Source organism: Pistacia vera, unplaced genomic scaffold, assembly GCF_008641045.1.
Source record: "Pistacia vera cultivar Batoury unplaced genomic scaffold, PisVer_v2 Contig283, whole genome shotgun sequence".
NCBI classification, from domain to species: domain Eukaryota; kingdom Viridiplantae; phylum Streptophyta; class Magnoliopsida; order Sapindales; family Anacardiaceae; genus Pistacia; species Pistacia vera.
Genome location: NW_022196094.1, coordinates 1,117,481 through 1,135,596, shown reverse-complemented (window position 1 = coordinate 1,135,596; position 18,116 = coordinate 1,117,481). Strand labels below are relative to the sequence as shown.

Genomic DNA, 18,116 nt, shown 5'->3' with positions numbered 1-18,116 from the left:
ATGTTTTCAACCAATTACAAAATCAAACAAACTCATAAGATTCATGTCTTTTTTCATCAAAATAAAAAACCTCAAAAAAAAAAAAAAAAACAAACAAACATGATTCAACCCTAAAATAAACTAAATTAAAATAAATAATATATATACCTAAAACTAATAAAGCAGAAAATAGTGTGACACCTTGAATACTAAAATGTTGAACAATTTGGGTCTTCAAAAGGTAACTTCAACTGAGCGATGAAGACAAAGAGACCCACTCACTAAATAAAATTAGGGATACAAAAAGTTGTGGAGATTAATTAGCTGCATATATATAAATATATTTATAATAATGAAACTGTTAGGCCAACATAGCCGCAATATTTATGATTGGTGGGCCTGACATTAATCTATTATAGCAATTAGCTTGACTGTGGGCTATATATATTTATACTTTTTTTATATAAAAACAATTAATTATAAATATTTACAATTTTTTTTCAAATCCGACCCTCAATGATGTTGGATCTGCCCCTGCTAAAATGTACTTAATTCATGTGAAATCTCACATTCTCTTATTATCAAGTATATCTGGAAGACAAATAATTTCAAAAACACACATATTATATAAAGAATATCTCTGATGTCAATTATAAAAAAGAAACCACCTATACCTTTTCCCAGTTTAGTTTGAGGGAAGATGTTAGTAAAGGAGTTTGTTTAAGTCTCTGTTAAGTTTGTTAAGCAGTAGTTACTGCGTTAGATATCAGTTACTGTTCAGCTCAATATTGTAGCTTACTATAGCTTATAAAAGCTTCACTGTAACTTGTACTCGTTAAGTGAAATATACAACTGAAAAAATTCCAGAATACTCTTCTCTTCTTCATCGTTTTTCTCTGTTTTCACTCTAAACCTAACATGGTATCAGAGCCATCGACAAGCGTCAAAGATGGTCGATCTCACTAGTTTTTCATCTCAACAAAACAATTCAAGCTACCAATTGAACACTGAAACAACCAATTTTATGAATCTTCAACAAATGACATCCTCGATTCTTCCTACAATTTCGACCAAATTGACTAGAGACAACTACCGATTTTGGAAATCCCAAGTTCTTTTCGCTGTAGGTTCTCATGATTTGGAGGAACACCTAACCGGATTGATTTCTTGTCCAGCACCGTTTGTCAAAGTTCAAGCTGAAGGATCAGATGTCGTGACAGAGAAAAAGCCTAATCCATAGTACAATCAATGGAAGAAAACTGATAAAATGCTAGTAAGTTGGCTTCTAAGCTCAATCTTTGAGTCAATGTTCACAGTGATTTCCAAATGCCAATATTCCGCTGATATGTGGATCCCTCTTGAGAAAGAATTTCTCACTGAGTCTCGAACAAAAACATTGCATGTCAAAAATTTATTGCAAAATACCAAAAAAGATAGTCTCAGTATCCATGACTACTTCATTAAAATGAAAGGGTTCGCTGAAAATTTATCAGCCAGTGGTATCATTGTTACTGATGAGGAGCTCATGAATTACATTTTAGATGGTCTTAGCTTGGAGTATGATGCTGATGTTGTTAACATTACTACACATTTGGAGTCTAGGCTAGATCCTCTCATTGTAAAAGAAGCTCAGATTATTCTACAAAAATATGAACTTAGGTTAGAGAATGCAAATTTAGCTATGAATTCTGTGATTAGCAATGAATTTCATGGAAGCTCAGTACATTTAGCTAATGTCTCAACTAATATGACCAATAAGAAGTTTCAGAATGAGTAGAGTGATCAGCTTCAGTTCAAAGATGGACAATCTCAGTTTACTGGACAACCCTCTGACTTTACTCCTCACAATTACACTCCCCAACAAACTGTCGCTGGAACAGGTCAATTTATACCACAGAATCAGTTTTATACTTCTCCATTTACTAGTGGCCGAGGGAGTGGGAGAGAAGTAGGCCGAGGAAAACTTATATGTCAAGTATGTGGCAAGGTTGGCCATCTTGCCTTAAACTGTTATCATAGATTCGATGCCAACTTTACAAGAGGATATAATTCATTTGACAGAGCAAGCTTTGGTCAGGGTTATTCCAGACCTCTAAGACTGTTTCAAGGATCGCAACATCCTCAACATTGTCAAAATTTTCATCAGTTTCATCCTGGCCACAATATAGGCTCTCCATTGCCTACACAAGTTGGATTCTCCTCTCCTCTCTATCCTAATACTAATCTGCAGCATCCTCCTCAGACTGCATTCTCCACTGCAGCTCCCTCCCACTCAGGACAGTCTCAAGTACACACTAGAGCTCAAGCTGGTGGGACCAATGCCAACAATCAAGTCTTTCTATCTCAAACACAGTCACAATACTATCCATTTCATCTTGTCAACTACACTGCTACACCCTCTTCTATCCAAAATGCATCATGGGACATGGACTCGGGAGCCACAGACCATGTAACATCATATATGTCTCAGCTAACACTATAGTCTAACTACACTGGCAATGAGCAGCTCCAAGTTGGCAATGGTGAGTTACTTCTTATTTCACATACTGGTTTTACTTCATTACCATGCAATTCTAGATCTCTTTACCTTAAAAATATGTTATGTGTGGCTCACATTACTAAAAACCTGTTAAGCATATCTAAATTTACTAGAGACAATAGTGTTATAGTTGAATTCTTTGTTGATCATTATGTTGTAAAGGACAAGCAATCCAAAATTGTCATTCTTCAAGAAAAGCTTAAGGTTGGACTATATCAGCTTCAAATTCCAGATACTTCACTGCCCTCAAACCTTCCTGTTGATTCTCTCACCTCTCCAGTTTCAGCTTTTAATTCCTCTGCTCAAGATTTTCCTATATCTAATCAGTTTCTGTCATCTTCTGTTTCACAATGTAGTGAGCACAATAATACTAGTAGAGATTGTACTTTCCATAATATTGATAAGAATAATGCTGCTTTTAATTCTCATACATTTGTATCCAGTGTAATGAAGTTGTTGACAATGATGAAATGCATACTTTTCAATCCATTCCTGTTGAAAAACCCAGCGGTATGTTGTGGCACAGACGGTTAGGACACCCCAATGCACATGTTCTTGCCAAAATTTTACATTAATTAAAGATAAATTATTCTGTCAAAAGTACTTTTGATTTTTGCACAGGCTGTCAATTTGGAAAACTAAGTTAGTCCAACTTTCTAGATCTAAATCTAGAGCTAATAAACCATTGGAATTTGTCTATTCTGACCTATGGGGACCATCACCTGTCCCATCTCCTGAAGGCTTTAGGTACTACATTCAATTCTTAGATGACTATAGTAGGTTTACTTGGATCTTTCCTTTGAAGGTTAAATCTGAAACTTAAGCCATCTTTAAATAGCTCCATAAGTTAGTCGAGAGACAATTCAATACAGTCCTGAAATCTGTTCAAACTGATTGGGGTGGTGAGTATAGAAGTCTAGCTTCATATTTTCTTGACCATGGGATTCATTTTAGACATCCATGTCCCTACGTTCACCAAAAAAATGGAAGAGTCGAGAGAAAACACCGACAAATAGTGGAACAAGGCCTTACATTATTAGCCCAAGCCTATATGCCCTTGAAATACTAATGGTTTGCCTTTCAAATTGCCACTTTTCTCACCAATAGATTGCCCACTTCTGTTCTATCAAACTGCTCTCCTTTTGAAGTTTTATTTAAATAAAAACCCAGCTATTCCATTATTAGAGTATTTGGGTATGCAACCTATCAATTTACCAGACCATATAGTGCTCACAAGTTTGATTTTCACACAACCAAGTGCACATTTGTTGGCTACAGTTTAAATCACAAAGGATACAAATGTTTGGATTCTAATGGCAAACTTTATATTTGTCCTAGTGTTAAATTCGATGAGTCTAGCTTTCCTTTTGCTACATGTTCTTCATCTCCTCACAATAACAAATCTACTTATGCATCATCATTTTATAATTCTGATTTATCTGCTAATCAATCCCCTGTTTCCTTTTTTCAATTGCTTACTGTTTCCTCTGCTTCACCTACACATGCTGAATCACATGAACATTTATTTACCACACCTACTGAGTCACAAGAACATTTACTCAATTGTCCTATTACATCACAAGATCATCAAGACACAACTATGAATATGTCACCTCACATTCCCTCAAGTTCCAGAACACTGCCTAGTCATTCTCCTAAACCTGTTCAACTCACTATTGAACTACCATTTGAAAAGCAGCCTTCCACTCACACTACTTCCAATCCTCGTCCTGATAGCATTCAATTAGCTGTTGAACTACCATTTGAAAAATAGTCTTCCACTCACACTACTTCCAATCCCCATTCTGATAGCATTCAATTAGTTGTTGAACTAACATTTGAAAAATAGCCTTCCACTCACACTACTTCCAATCCCTATCTTGACAGCATTCAATTAGCTATTGAACTACCCTTTGTAAAACAGTCTTCCAATCACACTACTTCAAATCCCCTTCCTGTCAGTATTCAAATAGTTGTTGAATTACCTTTTGACATCTAACTTTCACCTCATATTCCCTCCACTAACCATCTCGAAAATACTCAGCCTATAGCTACCTTACCTGCTACTCCAGAACCTCTAAATACTCACCCCATGCTTACTAGATCCAAAACCACACTTCATAAAACAATGCTAGTCACATCACACCTTGACACAACTAAACCAATAAGTGTTTCTGAAGCTCTCTCTCATCCAGCCTGGAAAGAAGCCATGCACAGTGAATTTACTACCTTGCTCACTAATAATACTTAGGAACTAGTTCTAGCTGAGCCTCACATGAATATAGTTGGGTGCAAATGGGTATTCATGATTAAGCATAATGTAGATGGTTCAATTCAAAGGTTCAAAGCCAGGTTAGTGGCCAAGGGGTTCCAACAAGCTCCTGGAATTGATTACCTAGAGACATTTAGTCCAGTCATTAAGTCATCTACAATTAGAGTTTTGCTAAGCTTGGCTGTCACCTATGGATGGAATATTCAACAAGTAGATGTAAACAATGTCTTCTTTAATGGTGAGCTAAGTGAAATAGTTTACATGTCTCAACCTCAAGGTTTTGTGGACTCCAAAAATCCTATCCATGTTTGTAAGCTAGTCAAGGCACTATATGGCCTAAAACAGGCCCCGAGAGCCTGGTTTGATAAGCTTAGAGCTGCCTTTCTCAAGTGGGGCTTTGTAACTTTTGTGGTTGACTCTAGTCTATTTATTTACAAACAAAATGATCAAGTTGCTTGTGTTGTTGTCTATGTAGATGACATTCTCTTAATTGGTAGTAATGCTACATTTGTGAGTAGAATTATGCACAAACTGAACATTGAATTTGCCTTGAAGACTTTGGGTCCCTAAAATATTTTCTAGGCTTTGAAGTTCTTAGAAATGACTGAGGCATTCATATGAGTTAGGAAAAATATGCCAAAGATCTTCTAGTAAAAATTGGAATGATGGAGGCCAAGGCATGTTCTACACCGATGGCTATAGGCAACAAATTAACCTTTGAGGACAGTGAGTTATTTGATAATCCAGGACTTTATAGAAACACCATTGGAGCCCTACAATATCTAACTTTGTCAAGACCCGATATAGCCTACTCAATCAATAAATTGAGTCAATTCCTTAAGGCTCCTACTCAACTACATTAGCAAGCTTGTAAAAGACTTCTTAGATACCTTAAAGGGACAACAAATTTTGGAATTCAGTTCAGTAAAATTCATAGATTTCACCTAGAATGGTACATCGATGCTGACTGGGCAGGGAGTATTCAGGACAGAAGATCCACTAATGGCTGCTGCTTATTTCTTGGCTCAAATTTGCTGCAATAGAGCTCTTGTAAGCATAAAGTAATGTCTCTATCCTCTATAGAGGTTGAATATAGAGCCCTTGCCCAAGGAGCTACAGAAGTAGCTTGGTTCAAAAGTCTATTCTCTGAAATTGGTTTGAATCTTCCTGAAATCCCAATTATTTGGTGTGATAACTAGAGTGTTGGCTCTCTTGCATCGAATCCAGTTTTTCATGCTAGGATCAAGCATATTGAACTTGATGCACACTATATAAGAGAACAAGTTGCTTCCAAACATGTGAAACTTCAATATGTACCTACTGAACATCAAACAGCTGATATATTCACTAAATCTCTGTCTACTTCAAGGTTTGAACTTCTTAGAAACAAACTACAAGTTACAACTGTTGCTAGTACAGTTGAATCTCTTCCTGAATCAACTAAAGATAAATAGAAGTGATAATCATATTCATATTTAGTACTGGATGTATACTACAATGTTCAAATCTGTAACTGCAGCTCACTAAAGGTATTGGTGTGATCAGGTCACTTTCATATGCCTTTGGTGTAAAGTGTTCAGTTTGATGGCAATCAATTTGTTTGTTAAAAGGGATGCTTAATTGCCTGATGACAGTTTGATCAAGTTGTTGATAATCAGTTACTACTGAGATCAGTTACTGCTGGTGTAGTGGTTAGTTAATGGTAATCAGTTTGTTGTTCATGTTTGAAAATGTAGTCAATTTCACTTGACATTAGTTGTTGTTGGTGTAGTGTTCAGTTGATAGTAATCAGCTTGCTGTTCATGTTGAAAATGTAGTCAATTTCACTTGAGATCAGTTGTTGCTGGTGTAGTGGTTATTTGATGTCAGTTCACTTGAGATCAGTTGCCACTGCTGTAATGTTCAGTTGATGGTAATTAATTTGCTGTTCATGTTTGCAAATGCAGTAAGTTTCACTTGAGATCAATTGCTGCTGGTGTAGAGTTCATTTTAATGTTGATTGACAATCAATTACCTGTGATGAAATTAAGCTTACAAGAACTCCTGCTCAGTTTGTGGGAAGATGATAGTAAAAGTGGAAGATGATAGTAAAAGTACAACAATTCCCAATTCATTTTGAGGGAAAATGTCAGCAAGTACAAATGTCACAATCTTTCCCAGTTTAGTTTGAGGGAAGATGTTAGTAAAGGAGTTTGTTTAAGTCTCTGTTAAGTTTGTTAAGTAGTAGTTACTTCCGTTAGATATCGGTTACTGTTCAACTCAATACTATAGCTTATGAAAGCTTCACTGTAACTTGTACTCGTTAAGTGAAATATACAACTGAAAAATTTCCAAAATACTCATCTCTTCTTCATCGCTTTTCTCTGTTTTCACTCTAAACCTAACACTTTTCAACAATTATTTATCTCATTTATAACAATGGAAAATGTTAGTATAACTTTATGCTTATGAAAAAGAATGGTATACCCATCACTATTAAATATTAGTGAACATAAAAGCTCTTGCCCATTAATTGAGTAGTCATTCTAAAATTGGACTTGGGCCAATAATGAAGTGAAGTTTTACATGCTCTAACCAAGACCCATTTCTCTAAAATACATGAAATTTTCAATGCCCCAATCTATTATATATTATTACATAACACCCTGTGACATATTATCTTCTCATTTCTTTGAATACTACTTGATTATCTTGTTTCACTTAAGCTGTCAAAAAATCTTGTGTCATATATCTATTTTTATGACTCATAGTCCACACAAGGAACTCAAACAATTTAAAAATTAATGATATTGAAGGCAAAACTACTCTCCAAATTATTTGAACTTTGGCTAATGGGAGACTACTAGCTAGGCAAATACTGTTGGAATTGAATTCTAAAATGAATCTCTTTTCTTCTTGGTATGTTATGTGTGAAAAAAATGGAAAAACATCTAATAAGATATTCCTACATTGTTCGATCATGTTTTTTATGTGGTCTAAACTTTGCACTAAGAAAAAATTCAATGGATTATTCCGAAAGATAGCTCTTCTATACTTATGTAGAATGTTGAACCTTATGTCAAAATCAAGAAAATAAAGACTCTATGAAAATGTAAGGGACTGTTTGTTACACTTTTTGAAAAATGTTATTCTGAAAAAAAATGTTTTAAGTTGAGTTAAATCGAATTGGATTTGAATATGAAAATATGTTTCGTAAAATATCTGAAAATTATTTCAGAGTTAGATAAAATATTGAATAGTTGTTTGGTATCTTTTTTGAAAAGGGTGTTTAAGTCAGAATAGTTGTTTGATACATTTTCTTAAAATATTTAGATTATTTTTTAGCCCCTTATATTTGTTAATTTATGTGAACAGCACCACAATAAAAGTTTAAAAATTAACTAAAGCACCCCAGCCATCCAAGAGGACAGTCGATGGCCAGCCACCACTATCAAATGGTAGTCGACAGGCACCGAAATGGCGTACGACCAAATGGATTGGTCAGTCGTGCGCTGATATGGTCATTTCCAGCCAAATCTATGGCCAGAATTTGTTGCAAAAGATTTTTATAATAATTTATTCTTTTATATTTTTGAAGGTTCCTCTGAGTTCATTTATACTGGAATTTTTTTTTTTTTTTGTTTTTTTTTCTCAGATTTGGCACTTCTATATTGGACAGCTGCTCCACCATTGTAAACTTTAATTATCCTTATCAATATATTAGTTATGCTTTATTAAAACACATGATCTTTTGTTTATTATGTATTTGATTGACGTGGAAAGTAAATAGGATTATGATTCATATTCTGGGACTGTCCCAATAGATTGGAACTCGATTTAACTTAACATGTTCCCAACTCACAGAGTAGCAGTTCACAAGATGGATTTAAGTATAAACTCAACCAAAATTGGGCTAAGGCACTGGACTGTAATATGTTTATTTCGTTATTAGACCTCGTCAGGTCAATATGATTTTTGACCCATACATTACTAATTACATCATTGTTTTCATTTAGATAGAAATTCAAATGAAAAGAAGATTCTAATATGGACATGCATATATATAATACAAAAATATTTAAAATCTTTTTTATTTTTCAGGTGATTTTAATACTATGGTATACGCGTAACGCCGCCTGCAAGTTAAGATTTCTCTACATAATTATTTAAGATGAGTTTGATTGTGACCGATAACAACTTAATACCATCTAGGCATTATTCAAAGTATACAATATGATATTTTCTTTTTTCTTTTTTCTTTTTTCTTTTTCCTTTTTCCTTTTTTCTAAATTGGGCAGCCCATATTTAGATCACAAACAATGTTTTATTGTTGCATACTTTGTAAGGACTCTTGTAAGTCATTGATTTGTAAGGACTATATATTTGATATTAATATATGCATGAAGTTTATAATCACCAACTATTATTGTTGCATGCAAAACGAAGATAGGTGCAAGAGTTAAGAAGCATATATACATAATGTGGAAGTTGAAGATTGCAGAGGGTGGCAATGATCCATATCTTTACAGCACAAACAACTTTGTGGGAAGGCAAACATGGGAGTTTGATCCTGAAGCAGGGACTCCCGAGGAGCGAGCTGAGGTTGAATCTGCTCGTCAAAATTTCTACAAAAACAGGTTTCGGGTCAAGCCCTGTGCTGATCTTCTCTGGCGGATGCAGGTTGGTAATGGTACCCACCATTCTATTTCTCTTTATATAAGTACCGTGTGTCTCTTTTAATCTCTCTTTTCCTTCACAAAATTTATCTCTGTCTTAAGCCAAGTCCCAACTTATTGAATCACTTGCAGTACTACTAAAATTGAATGCCAAATTAATTAAATGCCTTAAGATATTCTCAATGCATTCAATGATCCTATAACCGGGAGGGACGGCTAGTGAAATTATATTCTTCTATTAATTAACTTCAAGTTATAGAATGTTTCGCTTTATAGTTGTTAAAAATTGTATTTGTCTCACATCACCAATTTAGTAGGTATATATGATGTTGTGTTCCCTCCTCCCTTGAACTAGCTTTTGGGAGCGAGTTCTATCAAAGTTAATTTATCATATCAAAGTCAAGTTTGTTTGGGGCGAAGCTAGGTTTGGACCCTGGCCGTGCACACTGAACGTGAGGGAGGATGTTAGAAGTTATATTTGTTCCATATCGTCAATTTGATATGGTTGGGCTCCCTCCCCCTTGAACTAACTTTTGGAAATGGGTTATACCTAAACCTATTTATCAAGAGTAATCGACTCTATATGATAGTTTAATTAGTTGAACATTTATTAAATTTCCCTAGTTAATCTGGAAACTTATATAAATTGTGTGGAGCACGCCAAATGGATTTTATTAATTATATCACTACCCTCTTTTTTATAAGATCTTCCTCTAGTAGACTTTTATTACTTTATGTGTTGTACGTTGCAGCAACTTGTCTGGTGAAGCTGCAATTATCTTAATTTGGCTTTATGTATTCTTTTGTTTTAATGAATGATCTGGACTTGACATAAATGACCATTGTTATTGATTTATCATGGCAAAAGAACGAAAAAGGGAACTTAATTAATAAACGACAATAGATAAATTATCTAACCAGTGATATATTCACATTAACTATTAGAATTAAGAAATATATCATCTTTTCTTTCTCTTCCTTTTTGTAATATAAATATCTCTCAGTTTCTAAATGTTGTTTGTTTTTACAATTGTGTGGAAAATTTAAGTTTCTTAGAGAGAGAAACTTCAAACAAACAATACCAGCAGTAAAGGTGGAAGATGGAGAAGAAATAACATGTGAAACAGCTACGACGTCGTTGAGGAGAGCGGTTCATTTCTTCTCAGCCTTGCAAGCCTCGGACGGCCATTGGCCAGCTGAAAATGCTGGTGCTTTATATTTCCTTCAACCATTGGTGATGTGCACTTACATTACAGGGCATTTGAACAGTGTATTCCCAGCAGAATATCGGAAGGAGATCCTCCGGTACACATACTATCATCAGAATGAAGATGGAGGGTGGGGATTCCATATTGAAGGACACAGCATCATGTTTTGTACAGTGCTTAGCTACATATGCATGCGTATACTTGGAGAAGGACCTGATGGTGGTGAAGATAATGCTTGTGCAAGAGCGAGAAAATGGATTCTTGACCGTGGCGGTGCAACCCACATTCCTTCTTGGGGAAAGACTTGGCTTTCGGTACTTGTCACTTTATATATTAATTTGTCCTTTCATTTTTTTATATATGTCTTATCATATGTAACGATTTCTCTCACTAGTTCAATCTTGGCAAAAATTCAGAAATAAATTTAAGTTAATATAACATATACCATACTAAAGTGACATAACGAAGTGATGAATTAATATAAAAATCAACTTTAATAAATGAACAATAAGTTGAACCGGTTCAATTGGTTACGTCGGGCTGGGATCCTAATATTTACATTTAAATATTTGTCTAAATGAAACATAATAACACTTTTATTTCATTGATAAAAAAATTTATTCTTGATATCTTGTGCATTATTCTTTTCTTTGTTTGTTGTAGATATTTGGTGTATATGACTGGTCTGGAACCAACCCAATGCCTCCAGAATTTTGGATCCTGCCTTCCTTTCTCCCAGTGCATCCAGGTAAGTTTGCTTAATTAGTCCTCTTCCTTGATAGTTGAACCATGGCAGGGCAGTCCTATAGAAGCACTTCGGTTCGCAATATTAATTAATTGTTTATTTATTGAATACATAGCTTTATAATTAATTCTTCACAAATGCAGCCAAAGTGTGGTGTTATTTCCGTACGGTGTACATGCCAATGTCGTATTTATATGGCAAGAAATTTGTTGCCCCTATTACACCTCTCACTCTACAATTAAGAGAAGAGCTCTACCGTCAACCTTACAATCAAATTAATTGGAGTCGAGTACGCCATGCATGTGCCAAGGTGAGTTTATAATTTTACAGTGCTTAACAATAAATCAATATATATGTTCTGATCTATTTAAATAAATTATAATAATTAATATAAACCATACAAAATTGTTAATGGCAGGAGGATCTTTACCATCCCCACCTTGGATTCAAGACTTGATTTGGGACAGTCTATATATATTAACTGAGCCGTTACTCACACATTGGCCTTTTAATAAATTGATAAGAGAGAAGGCACTTCAAGTAGCAATGGAGCACATTCATTATGAAGATGAGAATAGTCGATACATCACCATGGGATGTGTAGAAAGGTCAAATTGCAATTCATTAGATATGCATCAAATTTTTATTCTGTACATCCACATTTCTAATTCTCTTCATGAATTATACAAACACAGTTTTATGATGCTAGCTTGTTGGTGGAAGATCCAAATGGGGATTATTCAAGAAACATCTAGCTAGAATTCAGATTACTTATGGGTTGCTGAAGATGGAATGAAGATGCAGGTACTTATTTAACAATTAGTAATATCATCACATTCAATACTTTCTAGCTTTGATTTTATATTGATGAATTCATGGCATTGTTACAAATGCAGACTTTTGGAAGCCAGGAGTGGGATACCGGTTTCGCTATTCAAGCTTTGCTTGCTAGTGATCTCGCTGATGAAAATAGGACCTGTACTTAAAAGAGGACACGAATTTATCAAGGCTTCTCAGGTAATTTAACATTTAATAGAGACCTAAAATTAGTTCCATTGAATTTTCCTTGGATTTGATAATTTTAGAGTTTTTTTTTTTTTTTTTTTTTTTTTTTTGGGTAAATTAGGTGAAAGACAATCCTTCTGGGGACTTCAAGGGAAGTATCGACATATTCGAAGGGATCGTGGACTTTCTCTGATCAGGATCATGGATGGCAAGTTTCTGATTGTACTGCGAAGGTTTGAAGGTATTTATAAACTATTCATAAATTTCTTTATCAAACAAATTAAAGTTATTTCTTATCGCCCTATATCTCACTATAGATATTGTCCATTCTTTTATTTTTTAGTGTTGCCTGCTTTTCTCCATGATGCCACCAGAAATCGTTGGTGAGAAAAATGGAACCTGAGAGGTTATATGATTCTGTAAATCTCCTGTTAACGTTGCAGGTACACATATAGCTAGCAATAATTTGTTAAAAAAAGTCTTCTAATTTAAAAAAAAAAAAAAAAAAATAATCTTGGTCTAATATATCATTAAAAGCTCCAATGTTTGACTTACTACAGAGCAAAAATGGAGGAGTATCCGCCTGGGAGCCAGCCAGAGCCCAACAGTGGTTAGAGAGAAGTTGTTAATATGACTGTTTTGTGTACTATATATTGTTATTTTAATTATATAGAGTATTCGGCTTGATCTTTTGAATTTGTTTTTAATTATACTAATGGTAGTAGTGAGTTTCTTATGTAACTTTGTTTAGCTGCTGAATCCCACGGATTTTTTTGAGGACACAATGATCGAGCATGAGTATGTTGAGTGCACGTCATCGGTTATCAAGGGATTAGTTTTGTTTAAGAAGTATATCCAGGGCATAGGAAGAAAGAGATTGAACATTTTATTGCAAATGAGTTCGCTATTTGGAAAAAGTACAATTGCCTGATGGTTCATGGTACAATTGTTTTAATTATACATTAATTGCAAGTACATAGTATATATGCATGATATATTATGAATACATATATATAGGTATGGATGTTGGGGAGTTTGCTTCACATATGGTACATGGTTTGCACTTGGAGGATTAGCAGAAGCAGGCAAGACTTACAACAATTGTCCAGCTGTGCGTAAAGGTGTTGATTTTCTTCTTAAATCACAGAGAGACGATGGTGGTTGGGGAGAGAGCTATCGTTCTTGTCCAGAAAAGGTTACACTTTTTTATACTTTATGAATTACGTATTAATTTGTATTTGATTTCTTAATGTGTATTACAACTCCAACTACCATTCAACTAATCGTATGTATCCGTTGCTCTTGGTGATCTAGAAATACATACCTCTTGAAGGAAACAGATCAAATTTGGTTCACACTGCATGGGCTATGATGGGTCTAATTCATGCCGGACAGGTCAGTTTTCATAAAACGTGTAATTAATTATATTTATACATACATTTTTATATACCACTTATTATATTTCATGGATTATCATACAGGCAGAAAGAGACCCAACTCCTCTCCATCGTGCAGCTAAGGTGTTAATCAATTCTCAACTAGAAGATGGTGACTTTCCCCAACAGGTACAATACTCATTAAACCAAATTAAGGATGATATATATAACGTTCAGATAAACTTTCATTTCCAAATGTTTTGATTAATTGACTAATTTATAATGCAGGAAATTACTGGGGTATTTAATACGAATTGCATGCTACATTACGGAGCCTATAGGAACATACACCCACTGTGGGCTCTTGCTGAATACCGTAGGCAGGTTCCATTGCCTTCCAGGACAGTTGTTGAGTAATCAGACTCCACAAAGTTATAATTAATCAATAAATAAATACTAGTAGTATCACTATATCTTTTCTTAATTATATGGTTTGTGTTGTAATAACTGTGCCTTATGTGTAAATGTTCATGTTCCTGTTCCTGTTCCTGTTCCTCACACTAAATGATATAAATGGGGCGGAGAACATACATAGTAATATTCAGATATATCTTTAATTATAATTAATTAGATGACTATTTCTATTGATTTATTAATTAATATAATAATAATAATAATAATAAGCATTATATCATTATAAATACAAATGTGTCCACCTGATTTTGTTGGAACACTTCAACTGAGCGGGAGTTGTATATATAATATATAGACATGCGAATTTATACAATTTATATGAAAAAAATTATTTAAAAACCTTTTTTTTTTTTTTCTTTCTTTTTTGGCTTTTTTGGTTAATGAATGAACTATATGTGCTTGATTTTTAGCCCGACTAGCCGGCATTTAACAGTGTCATCAAGGATTTATACCCTTTTCTGTCTTCATATGAGTCCATTAATCAAATTATCAATGCTGTGTCACTTCACCCTCAACAGTAAATGCACAAGAACAGTAATTAATTCACTCCATAAAATGGGATTTCCACGCACCTTCAAATTATTGGTATATATTTATATATATCAATTTGGGCCACGCTCTATAGCTGTGTTACATGCTGAGAAACAACAACCATGAAATGGAATAAACTTATATACATGTTTCACACTTCCNGTCTGGAACCAACCCAATGCCTCCAGAATTTTGGATCCTGCCTTCCTTTCTCCCAGTGCATCCAGGTAAGTTTGCTTAATTAGTCCTCTTCCTTGATAGTTGAACCATGGCAGGGCAGTCCTATAGAAGCACTTCGGTTCGCAATATTAATTAATTGTTTATTTATTGAATACATAGCTTTATAATTAATTCTTCACAAATGCAGCCAAAGTGTGGTGTTATTTCCGTACGGTGTACATGCCAATGTCGTATTTATATGGCAAGAAATTTGTCGCCCCTATTACACCTCTCACTCTACAATTAAGAGAAGAGCTCTACAGTCAACCTTACAATCAAATTAATTGGAGTCGAGTACGCCATGCATGTGCCAAGGTGAGTTTATAATTTTACAGTGCTTAACAATAAATCAATATATATGTTCTGATCTATTAATAAATTATAATAATTAATATATATACCATACAAAATTGTTAATGGCAGGAGGATCTTTACCATCCCCATCCTTGGATTCAAGACTTGATTTGGGACAGTCTATATATATTAACTGAGCCGTTACTCACACATTGGCCTTTTAATAAATTGATAAGAGAGAAGGCACTTCAAGTAGCAATGGAGCACATTCATTATGAAGATGAGAATAGTCGATACATCACCATGGGATGTGTAGAAAAGGTCAAATTGCAATTCATTAGATATGCATCAAATTTTTATTCTGTACATCCACATTTCTAATTCTCTTCATTGAATTATACAAACACAGGTTTTATGCATGCTAGCTTGTTGGGTGGAAGATCCAAATGGGGAATATTTCAAGAAACATCTAGCTAGAATTCCAGATTACTTATGGGTTGCTGAAGATGGAATGAAGATGCAGGTACTTATTTAACAATTAGTATATATCATCACATTCAATACTTTCTAGCTTTGATTTTATATTGATAAATTCATGACATTGTTACAAATGCAGACTTTTGGAAGCCAGGAGTGGGATACCGGTTTCGCTATTCAAGCTTTGCTTGCTAGTGATCTCGCTGATGAAATAGGACCTGTACTTAAAAGAGGACACGAATTTATCAAGGCTTCTCAGGTAATTTAACATTTAATAGATGAACCTAAAATTAGTTCCATTGAATTTTCCTTGGATTTGATAATGTAAGAGTTTTTTTTTTGGGGGGGGGGGGAAATTAAGGGGAAGGAAAATCCTTCTGGTGACTTCAAGGGAATGTATCGACATATTTCGAGGGGATCGTGGACTTTCTCTGATCAGGATCATGGATGGCAAGTTTCTGATTGTACTGCTGAAGGTTTGAAGGTATTTATAAACTAATTCATAAATTTCTTTATCAAACAAATTAAAGTTATTTCTTTATCGCCCTATATCTCACTATAGATATTGTCCATTTCTTTTATTTTTTAGTGTTGCCTGCTTTTCTCCATGATGCCACCAGAAATCGTTGGTGAGAAAATGGAACCTGAGAGGTTATATGATTCTGTAAATCTCCTGTTAACGTTGCAGGTACACATATAGCTAGCAATAATTTTGTTAAAAAAAGTCTTCTAATTTAAAAAAAAAAAAAAAAAATTAATCTTGTGTCTAATATATCATTAAAAGCTCCAATGTTTGACTTACTACAGAGCAAAAATGGAGGAGTATCCGCCTGGGAGCCAGCCAGAGCCCAACAGTGGTTAGAAGTAAGTTGTTAATATGACTGTTTTGTGTACATATATATTGTTATTTTTAATTATATTAGAGTATTCGGCTTGATCTTTTGAATTTGTTTTTAATTATACTAATGAGTAGTAGTGACGTTTCTTATGTAACTTTGTTTAGCTGCTGAATCCCACGGATTTTTTTGAGGACACAATGATCGAGCATGAGTATGTTGAGTGCACGTCATCGGTTATCAAGGGATTAGTTTTGTTTAAGAAGTTATATCCAGGGCATAGGAAGAAAGAGATTGAACATTTTATTGCAAATGCAGTTCGCTATTTGGAAAAAGTACAATTGCCTGATGGTTCATGGTACAATTGTTTTAATTATACATTAATTGCAAGTACATATTATATATGCATGATATATTATGAATACATATATATAGGTATGGATGTTGGGGAGTTTGCTTCACATATGGTACATGGTTTGCACTTGGAGGATTAGCAGAAGCAGGCAAGACTTACAACAATTGTCCAGCTATGCGTAAAGGTGTTGATTTTCTTCTTAAATCACAGAGAGACGATGGTGGTTGGGGAGAGAGCTATCGTTCTTGTCCAGAAAAGGTTACACTTTTTTATACTTCATGAATTACGTATTAATTTGTATTTGATTTCTTAATGTGTATTACAACTCCAACTACCATTCAACTAATCGTATGTATCCGTTGCTCTTGGTGATGTAGAAATACATACCTCTTGAAGGAAACAGATCAAATTTGGTTCACACTGCATGGGCTATGATGGGTCTAATTCATGCCGGACAGGTCAGTTTTCATAAAACATGTAATTAATTATATTTATACATACATTTTTATATACCACTTATTATATCTCATGGATTATCATACAGGCAGAAAGAGACCCAACTCCTCTCCATCGTGCAGCTAAGGTGTTAATCAATTCTCAACTAGAAGATGGTGACTTTCCCCAACAGGTACAATACTCGTTAAACCAAATTAAGGATGATATATATAACGTTCAGATAAACTTTCATTTCCAAATGTTTTGATTAATTAATTTATTTATAATGCAGGAAATTACTGGAGTATTTAATAAGAATTGCATGCAACATTACGGAGCCTATAGGAACATACACCCACTGTGGGCTCTTGCTGAATACCGTAGGCAGGTTCCATTGCCTTCCAGGACTGTTGTTTGAGTAATCAGACTCCACAAAGTTATAATTAATTAATAAATAATTACTAGTATTATCACTAATAATATGCATGACCTAATTTATGGGCTTGACCGTGAGGGAGAGTGTTGGAGTCCTACACCGACTAGGCACACTTAAACCTACTGGTTTATAAGAAGGGGTAATCCTCCCATTCAACAAGGTCTTATTAGGTGAAGAGTCAGACCCACCTAAAATTCTATCAAGGTTGACTTTTCATTTTAAGGACAAAAGTGTAAAAAGGAGGAAACAATGTCATTTCTCTCTTTACTTTCTATTTACT

General features: G+C 34.5%; 1 protein-coding gene and 1 pseudogene across 1 annotated transcript; both read left to right on the top strand.

Moving 5' to 3' along the window:
• Positions 1-9,248: 9,248 nt before the first annotated feature.
• Positions 9,249-14,247, top strand: LOC116134123 (annotated as a pseudogene).
• A 691-nt stretch (positions 14,248-14,938) lies between these two features.
• On the top strand, positions 14,939-17,818 carry LOC116134158 (beta-amyrin synthase-like; the record flags this gene model as incomplete). Its single annotated transcript, XM_031419842.1, has 13 exons — positions 14,939-15,011; positions 15,152-15,318; positions 15,427-15,618; positions 15,707-15,820; positions 15,914-16,033; positions 16,136-16,258; positions 16,364-16,462; positions 16,582-16,638; positions 16,778-16,968; positions 17,046-17,223; positions 17,343-17,423; positions 17,510-17,593; positions 17,693-17,818. Coding segments are annotated over 13 exons (1,605 nt in total), but the record flags the coding sequence as incomplete, so codon positions are not given.
• Between the last annotated feature and the right edge of the window lie 298 nt (positions 17,819-18,116).